This window comes from Etheostoma cragini, chromosome 14, assembly GCF_013103735.1.
Source record: "Etheostoma cragini isolate CJK2018 chromosome 14, CSU_Ecrag_1.0, whole genome shotgun sequence".
Taxonomy (NCBI): domain Eukaryota; kingdom Metazoa; phylum Chordata; class Actinopteri; order Perciformes; family Percidae; genus Etheostoma; species Etheostoma cragini.
The window spans coordinates 8,325,228-8,337,419 of NC_048420.1; the positions used below are offsets into that span (position 1 = coordinate 8,325,228).

At 42.1% G+C, this 12,192-nt stretch overlaps 2 protein-coding genes across 2 annotated transcripts in view; one reads left to right on the top strand and one right to left on the bottom strand.

Moving 5' to 3' along the window:
• ppp1r11 (protein phosphatase 1, regulatory (inhibitor) subunit 11) overlaps positions 1 to 1,772 on the top strand; it is a 5,072-nt gene extending 3,300 nt beyond the window's left edge. Inside the window, exon 3 of the mRNA XM_034891728.1 lies at positions 88 to 1,772. Coding sequence (XP_034747619.1) covers positions 88 to 272 — 185 coding nt within the window. The 3' untranslated portion in view covers positions 273 to 1,772. The remainder of the gene's footprint in view (positions 1 to 87) is intronic.
• Positions 1,773 to 6,962: 5,190 nt separating this feature from the next.
• On the bottom strand, positions 6,963 to 11,518 carry c14h6orf47 (chromosome 14 C6orf47 homolog). Its single transcript, XM_034891721.1, has 3 exons — positions 11,226 to 11,518; positions 9,572 to 10,938; positions 6,963 to 7,652 (listed from the first exon to the last, which is right to left on the bottom strand). Exon 2 carries the CDS (start codon positions 10,452 to 10,454, stop codon positions 9,579 to 9,581), a length of 876 nt encoding a protein of 291 aa, XP_034747612.1. The 5' UTR covers positions 10,455 to 10,938; positions 11,226 to 11,518; the 3' UTR covers positions 6,963 to 7,652; positions 9,572 to 9,578.
• Between the last annotated feature and the right edge of the window lie 674 nt (positions 11,519 to 12,192).

Here is a 12,192-nt window from a genome sequence, read left to right on the forward strand (position 1 = left end):
TCCGTTGTGACCCGGTGTTTTTTGTTGTGTTGTGTTGTGTTGTTTCTGATCCATTGTGACCCGGTGCTGTGTGTTGTGCTCCTGCAGGCTGCTGTATCTATGAGAAGCCGCGGCAGTTCGGAGAGTCATCCTCTGAAAGCGACGGAGACGATGACGATGAAGGCTGCGGCAGTGCTCACTGCATCCTGGGCCACGGCAGGAGGGGTCATGGACAGGGGGGAAGCGAGGGGACCACGAGGCCCCCAAACTCTGGAGGGCCACACACACACTAGCGTGGCTCCGCACGACAGTGATGCATTACAGCGCTGCACTCTTGTTTAGTTTAGCTCCATCATTGAAGCCCAGGTAGGCCTGATGCTGCCAGACACTCTGCTGGAGCCGGGGCTGCTGCTCTGGAAACACACAGCAACAGGGATTACTGAATTAGCCACATTGAAAATCCTGCTCTCCTTTCAACTGCTAAAAGCATGCTCAGTATTGTTCCAACTGACATACATAACTTGGAATGAAAGCTACAAGCTGACATTTTAAATTTCTTTTAGAGAAGTATTGCTTTTAAAGCACCAAAAGCAGACATGCTGTAATAATAGGATGTAGGGGGCCATAGCAGTCTTTTTGTGTGTTTCAGCCCTTTTACAACAGACCACATGCAGTACGCATTGCATCACTGCTGAGCAATTCCAAGCATGGAGCGGAATGGTGGGATTAAAACACTTTACTACTTGTCAGGCAGCCGTTGCTTTCCATTTGTTTCACTATGCGGTTTGACATCCATCTGAGTTTTTATGCAGAAATGCAATTGAGGTCCCAACTGACGATTAGCTTTATCATCTTCTAAATATCTTCTCAGTTAATGGATAAATCAACGTCAGCAGACAGTGTCTATTCCAGTGTCCAGGACCGACGAATGCATCCGATCCTCACACAGCCGAGGCTAGAACCAGCAAGTGTTTGGCATTCTTACTTCAGAAAGACTAAAGATTAGCAGTATTCAGTTATTATAGTTGCAGATTTACGACACACATGGGCAAATCTATTCTGTTCTATAATTGACTTGTTTTCATTTATAAATTGTTTAATCTTCAGACTATCAAAAAAAGAACTATCAGACGAGCTATGAGGCGACATCTGAAAATGCACATACACTGCATGACCAGCCAATGGGAACTAAGCTTTTACAACAATACAAAATGGAAATGATGGATTATAGAATGCTGTATGATTTCTAAACTATTGGAATGTAATAAATGAGGTAATTCATATAAAAACAATAGCAGCATACTTCTGTTGTAGTGATGTCATCATGTCAGAAGATGATATGGATTTTGAATGAGCCTTATTGAGAATGCTGTTCTCCTTTCATCCGCTAATGCATGACCCTTTAACACACAGGCGTGCAGGGCCGAGGCGTTGGACTTGGGACTGTCTTTTACTTTACAGTGCAAACCTCGTCAGGTCTCTAAAAGTGAGCTGTTGATACTGTAGTAAGATGAGTGGAAACTAATGGCGGCTGATGAAGCCAAACTAAAGCAGCTTGGAGTGCATCAGCAGTAATGCAAAGTGTTTGTGCCACAAATGAGCGGAAAGGTATAGAAGCAGTGGATCTAATGTGACCATAATGACACCAGTGCAGTCTGGCTGTGTGTCCCCGGCGCACACACACACAATCGGCCTCTGGATTTTGTTTTGACAGTTAATTGTATATACTACTGCACTTTGTTTAGTATTCTATGTTTGATTTGCTGCTCTTCATTCTGAACTTGCTAACCCTGGACATGCAGTGGAGCCCAGTCTGTGTAGTAACAGTGCCGTTACACACCACTAGGGCCGGGTTCAAATCAGTGTTTCCCACAGATTAGAAAGCAATTTGTGGGTGTGTGTGTGGGTGTGGGTGTGTGTGGGGGGGGGCATGACGTCATTTGCATTAAGCTTACTGGTTGTGTGAGCAAGGTACTGTAGAGAAAAATAAATCATTAGCCAAAATATCACAACGTCAATACAAGAATTTATTTTACCTTTTTATCATTATTACCTAGGTAGCCTATCTTTGTAGTAAAGAAATAAATTCTACAAAGGGAGGTAAACCGATCAATAAAGATTTCTCAAAGAACAGTGGCTAGCCCCGTGCCAGGCCAGCTCATGGGGGTCTTTCTCCCGCTGTCTCTCCTACCTACACCGGCGTGTGTGTGTGCGTGTGTGCGTGTGTGTGTGTGTGTGTGTGTGTGTGTGTGAGATGGAGGAGAGCAGGGCAATGAAATGCAGCTGAACAAATGCGTGTTTTATATAGCGTTTAAAAAAAGAAAAAGAAACGCATGGCGTTGATTGTGTGGCGCACCGCCACAAATTAGTCTATGTGTGGGAAACACTGGTTCAAATAATCCATTCTCCAGTTAAAGTCCATCTTTGAGTGATCTGATATTGATTAATAAAATCCAGAAATCAATCTTTTAATATCTGCCTTTTCACCATGGATGTGGTTTCTGAATGTTAAACATTAACCTGGTGCATTAAAAGAAGTTAATATCTGAGGGTTGCTTCTTGCAGCAGAAGTTCTCTGAGAACATCTTTTATATCAGAGATAAACTGGTGATGTATAACCTAACGGATATCAAATGGATTATGTAATGTGTTTGGGAAATCCTTGCCCGGCCCTACAAAGCAGTATGTGAGATGTAGAATAGAGTGGACACGACAAAGATCTCACTTTATATTAGGCTGAGCCAGTATTGCTGTTTGTAATTTCCCGAGCAGTTTTGAAGTTCCTGCCCAGTGACAGAACACACGCACTGTCGTCACATTATGACCCTCATCAGCACCAGCACCTGTTAGCCCTACAGAACCAGCACTGGGCCCGGCTCTGCATGTGTGCACAACTGCATTCCCATGATTTAACACTGGATCTTTCGCTTCTTTCCAGCTGTTTTTCTGAGGCTGCTTGTCATAGCTAATACTAACTTTATTTATATATTACCCATCCAAAACATAAGATATAAAATAATTGCAACCATATGGCTTTTCAGAAAAAGCCATACGAGAAACGTGAGTTTTAGAATGAGAGTCTGAGTTTGGAGTGTAGAGCAAAGGCCTGGTCACCTGAAGGGACGGCACCAGGGTTAGGAACCATGAGGAGGGCAGCCTTATTTTGAAATAAAGGTTTTGGTTATGAGGGAATTGAAAAATATATTCATCACCTGTGTTGAAAGAACTGAATGTCTGGTTGACATCATGTGACCGTGGGTTAGTTCAGCTCCACATGAGAAACGGGCCCTGGCTAGTTCTGTCAAAGTTTAGCTCTCGCCTCCTTACCAAAAGCTTTCAATCTTTCTTTTTGCTGTAATCACTCTGTTTGTTATTTCATTTTCTGACAGCAATTGATTTGATGAATGCTCAGAAGAGTGTAGGTATTTTAAATTAGTTAAATCCTCTGCTGGTTTTCATTTGCTTGATTGATTTAAGATGACTCTGTTGTATCCACGGGACAATCCTGATGACATTTTGGGATCGGAAGAATTGTTTTGGAATTATGTCTTTACACAGGATGTTAATGAGTGGTATAAAACAAGTTCATTTCACTTAACACCCATAGGTTCCCATTAAATTCAGCTTCATGCCAGGCGTAAAAATATAAAATCTACACTTTGACTATGAACTTGATTCAAAGACTGTGGCTGTTTGTGCTTTTCCTGCTGTGCTGTGCACGACAACTTGGCTGAGGACGCAGCGTTCTGATTGGATGTCCTTTCCCAACCAGGCTGTACATGTGGACCCGGATCACAGCTGATAGTGGGGGGGGGCACTTTGACACCATGGTTACCGCTCACTGTCTGTTCTGTCTATACACACAGACATTGTTATACACGGACATTGTTCTTGTACCGGTATTGCACCTTTCTGTATATATATATTATTACGCATAATGAGAGCAGATGTAATGTGAATTAAAGTTTTCAACTGGGATCAAACTGTTTTTGTAATATATTTGCACCATGAATTGACACAGAAAAGGCAGACAATGTTGCATAAATGTTCACCAGAATGCAGGAAATGAAGTTTGATGCCCCCGGTTTAAATGTTCCCCCCCCACTGTTGAAACCTAACCTACCCCCTTGCTTTGAACAGGAACGGGCTGCAGTTTGCAGTGCTGTGGGGTTAGGACTCTTGGTTGCTATTGTTGGTTCTATTGGAAAAATCCCCCCCCCCCCCCCCCCCCCCCCCCCCGCTTAACCAATACGCCATCATTGCATTTGTTTCATTTAATGTGAGATTTCAAAGACGTGTAGGAAATCAAAACCAGACAGACAATCTAATAAAAGAGAATCTTTATTTCCCCTCAGTGTAGTGTTGGCTTCAGGTGTACAGTCACAGTTCACTGTAGAGTTCAAATGACACCATGTGAGCTCCGTCCTGCTTATTTAGGGAAGCAGGACAGAGTCTCTGCACAGAGACAGTGACCCAGCACTTGTTAGAAATAAAATCACTGCAGTAAAACTCTCACATAAGGAAAGAATGAATAAAAGGCAACGAGTTGCAAGACGCTGCGGCGCCATCTTGGAAGACAAATTCTTAATAGACATTTGGTCAAATTAAATTTTCCATTTGTGTACAACACATTTACATTTTTAATTTCAAAATCCAATTGTATTGTTTGGAAATACTGACAAATAAAAATAACTACAGTTTCAATCATTTGCAGTACATTCCTTCACATAACATGCCCTCAACAATGATGAAATGGACTTTGCTTTTACAAATTGGCAGACAATGTAAAGTAAAACTTATAAAAATGACTTTAAAACCCAATTATTACATCTTGTTAAACGGTTTACATTTTATTTTTATTTAGTAACAGTTAAAACATATTTCAAATTAATAAAGGGCTGCAGTTAGTATTGTTTTGTCTATAAAAGGATCAAAATACCATCACATATTTAAGGTCCATCTTCAAATGACTTCCCTTGCTGTGATGATAATAATAATGATAAATAATAATAATAAGCAGCTGCTGTTGAGAAACAAACTAGGAAATGTTTGGCAAAAAAGAAAATAAGACTTAAACAAGCCATTGATTATCTAAACAGCTGCAGACACATTTTCTGGCAACTGCCTAATCAATTGTTTCAGCCCAAAATTCTAAAGTTTGCAAATTCATTTTCACGTTTACATTATCTTCCAATTTGAAAATTAAAACGAGACCATTTACCGTTCCATTCTATATCACTCAGGCAGTGTGCTCAGGAGTATACTCAGGAGTTTTTGGCAGTAGTTGCTGCATTTTCATGACATTTTTATTCAAACTTTGTCATACATCATGTGCACACAAACAAGATTAAATGATTTCATCTTAATATTGTCAGCTGCCAGCGCCCACACCTCACAGGCTGTAAGCAAACGTACGCGTGTGTGTGGGATTAATGGATGAGCAGCACATGCTATAGAGAATGTGGAATGCAAGTTAAAGGTGATTCAATGTAACAGGAGTGTACAACATGCTATTCTGCACGCAAACCAAATTTAGTTTGGTCTTTAATTTTTTTACCTTTTTAAATCTAAAGCATAACAAGGAAGTAAAAGCCCATAAAACACACACAGTAGTTGTGGATAAATGAGACTTTTTGAGCACTATGATGGCCAAGAAACTAGTGCGTACAAAGGACACATGCCCATGTGCTGCTGGTATTACGGGTCACTGAACACCCTACACAGGTAGAATAAGACGAGAAACATTGACAGGGCCCTGTTCTGTATGTGGGGAGGTTTCAGGAAAGGCCTTTTTCACTTCAATATGTCAACAAACAGTAATTAAAGTACAAAACAGATTCACCAGCAGAAACAATGATTGTTCTATTTCTTTACAGTCTAGATCAAGCAGCAACCATCACAGCTGAGTACTCAAACCTCTCAAAGGCCTTTAGACGCTGTTATTCCAAGAAAAAGAAAACCCCATAGAACAGGTCTTCAATAGGGGTTCTCAAAGTTACCGCACATATTAGCAAATATAAATCAGCCTATTAAAACAATGACTACTGTACCTACGAGCTTACTGGCCTGTAGGTAAGGCAGCCATCTACAGATACAGTTAAGTGTGCCACATCCGCATATGTTTAAGGAGAATTCCGGTCATGATTTATAAAATCATGCCAACAATTATTTTAAAAGCCGAGTATTCTAAGCACTAAAAAGGTATGTATACTAACGCTGTTCCACGTTATTGTAGGCCCATTTGCAACCTAATGTTTTAAAATAGTAGGGGGTCCCTGAACTTGTTAAGTCCAGTTAAGGGGTCCTCGGCTTCTAAACAAAGACCCCTGCCATAGACTTAACCATTGCATTTCATTCAGCTAGTCTTCAGTCTCCAAATTTTTTTTATTTTTAAAATACTAAGTTGGAGGTTAATACTGAGTTAAGGAGATAGTATGGCTTTAATGCAGTATATTCTGTAGTGTGTGTGTGTTTTATTAACAGGTTAGTACTAATAACCTCTCAGGCTTCCCACCATTGACAACATTGGGATTTTCTCCATTAAAAACGTCCGTTCACATCAGCCTCCTGTTCTCGAAAGGGATGTGATGTCATGGGTGGGATGAGACTATACAAATATATTAAGCAGAACGTAAACAAAGCAATATTAAAGTGTGTAGTTTATTATTGCACTACACTAGGGGATTTCACAGCGTTTCTCCATTTCCAAATGCAGAGCGATTGTGTTGGACAGCAAGAGATGGCACTGAAACAGGAAACGCACGCCTTAATGTGTCTGCGTTTCCAGCTTCACTGGAATTCAATTTATGCTGGGATCACCACTTGATAGGGAGCATGAAATATGACTGTGCAAAGATGGTGGCCAAAGACAAACCCAAATACAGAGACACTACAGTCAGCGGTTAAAACTGAACCCCAATCGACTGGAATCATGTGATTCCAAACTCAAAAGGTTGAGAGTCATCCAAGTCTAAACAAGCAGTTTGCTGCTTTATAGTCAGTGACCTGGCGTTCAGGGGCTCTGGGATATTTCTGAAACACTGCGGTTTTTCTTCTCAACGGCTGTGCCTTTGCTAAATACTCCCATGTGAAGACTCCTGTGCAAAAACTCCGCTTCTCTCGCCCCCCGACAATGTTTCATATAACCGGTTTTTGTTAATGCAGTGGTTTGTATCCCTTTGCATTCCTTACCTTCTCGTGGGGATGCCTAAAGTTTCTGATCATTTAGACAGTGTATTTGGGTTCCAATGTGTTCATTTCTTCATACCCAGAATGCACCAAAGGCAGTCACTTGGTTCCAAACCGGGTGACTGCTTCGTGGTGAATCATGAAAAACAAAGTCCAACAGGACAAGAAATCAAATGTTAACAGTGAAACGCAACATTCGTATTCCCTGAATACTGGCTGTGTTTCTCTAACATTACTGACCACCATTAAGAGTAGTAGTGTACTTTGTGATACTAAACTATGTACTGCTATCACTGTCAACATTCGGGTGACAACTATAAGGCCAAGTGACGACAGACATCTTTAAACTTAGATCATTAGTGTTGAACATAAAGTGACAGAAGTTTTTGTAATGACTGTGCAGAACACAGAGGTGCTGTCCCGCTGGAGGTGTGACACAGCTGGACTGATGTTGGACTCCTTGATGGGCAGCAACTTCTCACCGTCTGGGAAAACAACACAGCTCTCTTAAAAAACAGCTGATCTGGAAAACACCATACAGCAACATGCAACCAATTACCGACCGCATTTCTTCAAATACAGAGGTCAGCTGATAACAGTCCAGTGTGAATCTGCATCTTTGGGATTTGGACTCATATTGGCTGCGTTGGCAATTATAAATCAAAGTTTTGAAAGAGCCTGGACATCATGTGTAGGGGGGGGGGGGGTGTCAATGTCTGTAAATATGAGGTTTTAATCAAACCTAACTGGAAGAGAAAATAAAAAGGGGAAGGCTCCATTATTAGTCAAACTTCCTGGTTCCACTTTGACTGACTGGACTCCAGCTGTGTGCAGTGGTCCTGTTGAGGGACCAGTACAAGCCACATCCGGCTGCACTCCCTCAGATGATGGAAGTAAACAGTTGGTTTGTTTCCAACCTGTCTGATCCTCAGACTGCTCACGTTTTTATGACCTGTCAGATTACATTGTCGCGCGTCACAGTTCGCGGATGTCAGAAATTCATGTTGAGAACATTTCTCTGTGAACAGATAATTATAAATATTAAGCGGTGGGAGATCTTAGGCCTCTGGCAGATAAACTGAATTATCTTTGTCTGGTTTCACACCACTCAGAATTTCACACATCTTTTTCTATGGTGTGTGTCTGTATCATCAGTTAACCCCAGCCTTGATGCATATGTGCTAAATGCAATTTAAACATACAGCAACCATGAAGGTGCAGCATCAGCTTCCACGCAAACGAGAACCTCCATGTAACAGTCTGCTCTCATTCTGATCTTACCACAATGTCAACTCTCCCTTTAGACCAAAGTTGACTACAAGACACACATTCCGTTGGGAATGCCCACACTAACAAGGTTCCACATGAAGTTGACAAGCCCTTCACTAAAGAGGAAAATACAGGAGAATAATCAAACTAAAGAGCTGGCAGTAATATATGTGCTGTACATAGGCCGAGAACAAATACCTAGCATATCAAATCCTCAACAGAACACAACTTGTGGCCAAAATGAGCCGTCTCAAACACGGCTAACCACTCAGTTCACACCCACACCTCCCCTTTAGTATACTTTCTAGCAAAAGTACATACAGCTATTTTCAGAAGTTAGTACTTGTTCTGCCCTTGAGTGATATATTAATGTAAGTATGTATTTTAAGTCCACTACCCTTTCAGATTTTCAACCCCAGAGTGAGTACAACCTCACCCCCGATGGAATTTTTCCATGGACCGCAGTTTGGGAACCAATGTATTATAGAATAGGGTTTTTACTGAACTCAGTGTATGCAGAAGTAGTATTTTCTGCTGTAGCTAGTCAAGGTGTAGCAATTTTAGATGGTTTTTTTGGGCATGTTAGGCCTTTATTTTTGACAGGACAGCTTAAACATGAAAGGGGGGAGAGAGGGGGAATGACATGCAGCAAAGGGCTGCAGGTCGGAACTGAACCAGCGGCAGCTGCGTCGAGGACTGTGCCTCTACTATGTGACTTACCCAGGCGCCAAAGGTGGAGCTATTTTAACTAAAAGACTTGCCTAGTTTATTCTCTTATGAAGCACAATGTAATTAGTGTTATAACCCAACTGATACTGAATTTAAGTTGATTCTTATATTAAAAAAATTGGAAAACGGTGTATCTGCTGATAAGAAACAGGTATTAACTAATGACTGACCTAGCTAAACTACCTGCAGCGACAGTGCTTCAGCGGCCTTTGTTTTCACCTATACTGTTTAGCACTGTTTTGTGATGCAAATGCTTTTAGGTTTTTAGTGTGGGAGGTTTTCCAGTTTGACTTATGTAGTCAAAAAGACCAAAAATTCCAAGACAAACCGCCAGAGAGAGGAAATGAACCAGAGCAGCTGGTAAAATGTAACCTAAACATCCCATCCGACCAATGAAGGGGCTTACCTTAAACTTAACTTGTCTTCACCTTGTCCTTAACAGACACAAGCTTTTCTTTGGGTTCTTCAGTCTCCATGCCCTCGTCATCCTTCTCTTCTTTTTCTACCTCTACGTCAAGCATCACACTCTGGCGAACGCTGACCGAGATCACCAGTGCCTGGATGATGCCATAGATCAACGCAAACTGAGGGAGATACTCCTGGATCAGCCACAGTAATCCTGCCATCCCAACTGTGGAGACAAAGAACATGGCCATACCATGGAGCCACAGCCTCAGCGCTCCTTGGACCCCCAACACCTCCAGGATCAGCTTGGCAGGGGGGGACACAGTCCAAAGGAAGCCCACAACAAACAGATCAAACAAGTGGCGGAGGAAGTTGAAAGAGATCTCGTAGTGCTCCGGCACGATTTCCACCTTCAAACTTTGCGCAAAAAGTCGAAAAGGAGATGTCAGCTGAAAGGAAGGAGGTGTAGGAGACGGAGGAGGTGTCCCGTAGTCAGAAAAATCCCCATCAACATCACAGTTCCAAGGATCTACACTACGGCCATCACGATTCCTGCGTCTCAGTCCGCTTGCTTCTGCTTTCCTTGGCCACGGAAGGTAGGAAGTGTGGAGATATTTGTTCCACCACCTAGAATTTGCCCCTGTCTCCTGGACATTCACTTCCATGGGCTGAAGCTTCTCCTGCGCCTCCCAGTACTCCTCCCCTGGACTACTTTGGTCACTTTGTCTCAACCCTCCCCAGATCCAAGAGGTCCACCCTCCGAGGCCCTGCTTACTGAAGTCATGTATCTGGCCCTTGGCTGACACCATGGTGGTATTCTCTGACACGTTAGTGCCGCCCCATGAGCGCAGCCACCCCCATGCTTTGCCTACCACAGCTGTCATGCTTTTTCTGTTGGAGTGGAATTCAAATCGCAGACACTCCGTTCGCTAAAGTTGGCCAGGAAGTTGTGTAAACTTACTGGAGAAGCATGCATGTACTGCCAGCTCAGCTGGAAAGCTGTAATACTTGTTGACAATGATTCGGCAGAATGTCGTCCTCAGGCCATAGACACACCTGTGGGTGTGTTTCAGCTGTTTTGACCCCTCCTTAAATTACAATTCTCTTATTGCAATGAAAGCATTTAAAAGTCAGGCTTCTCGTCTACATGTCTTTGGTTTAACCTGGCAACCTTTGGAGCTGCAAAGGTTGCTTTGGCTTTCGATAACTCAACGTTACCTTCAAATAAAGTCAATAAGGTAACGCTAGTTACAAGTGAATAGGTTACGAAGACCCAGGCTTCAACTGTAGGACAATCAACATAACGTCATGGCTTGACAAACTTGTTTAACTTTTTCAGTCCCCCGAAACACATTGCGTTAGCTACACCTGCAAATAAAAGAAAATACATTTACAGTTAGTTCAACTATAAGCTAAACCTTCCTTCAACTTCCACGTCAACGTCAAGGCAAGTTAACGTTAGCTTATGTTACACAGTACGACACTTGACTTAGCTAACGTTAACTTGCAGGGTTGTACTGGAAAGTAATATTGGTTAGCACTTAACGTCTAACATTACCGACAAAGCTCGAGAAAACAGTTTTCGTGTTGTCGGTGTCTCATAAGTACGGTAAGTTAGCGTTGGACAATGTTATTGCTAACAGATAAATGCTCACCTTCAGCGACGTTAGCTTGAGTTTGTCTATCAGACCGTACGCTAGCCCTCCTTGTTATCATCAAATAAATCAACAAACAGACCAAGTTCCTTAACGCTAACTCCTGGTAACCGAGTTGTAAACGCACAAACGTGTTATCTTTTAATGTTGGATAAATTAGCTTCCAACCAAGCTAACTGACGACGGGTACCATTAACGACACAGCTAACCAGCAAAGCCGAGAGGAAGGTCCGCCCACCAGGTCAATGCAACATTTAGCTACCTAACGCTAACTAATTAAGAGAACAAAGAAGACGTACTACCGGTCCGGTTTCAACCTTCAAAATAAAACAATGGTTGGCCATGTGCAGTTCATGCTAAAGCTCTTGTACTGTGGCTCTATAAGATGCACCAGGATTTGTGAAGGAACCAATTGTATTTACAAAGAGCGTTGTATGGAACCCAATCCTTTTTTTTTGGTTAGAAAGACACCCAAATTTCAGGCAAATTTGAAACAAGGACAACAGGAGGGTTAATGGCCAAGTAAGTGTAAACACAAACAGGGAATTTGACTTGGGCTTTTTGTGATACTATGTACAGATACTGTATGTTTGTATAGGAGGGGGAAAACAAGTGTATATGTTTACAGATATGACTGCAACGGTAAGACAACAGGGCAATGGCAAAGTGCAAATGGTGCTGGAATAAAAGAATTAAGATAACTGGTTGCATGTGTGTAGGTGGATTCAACAGAATAGTGTATATTTTACATATTTATGCACATAAAATGATTGACTGTTCCTGTGCTCGCTCGTTTTGGTGAACAGGCTTCTGTAGGGCCTACCAAAGTGAAGATCACACAAGGGACTTTTTCTGTAGTTTGTCATGCACTGACCTGGAACGAGTTCATGACCAGAGACACCTGTAGTCATTGAAATATTGGATGGATGTTTTTGGGACTGGGATGGAGCATGTGCAGGAGGGGACT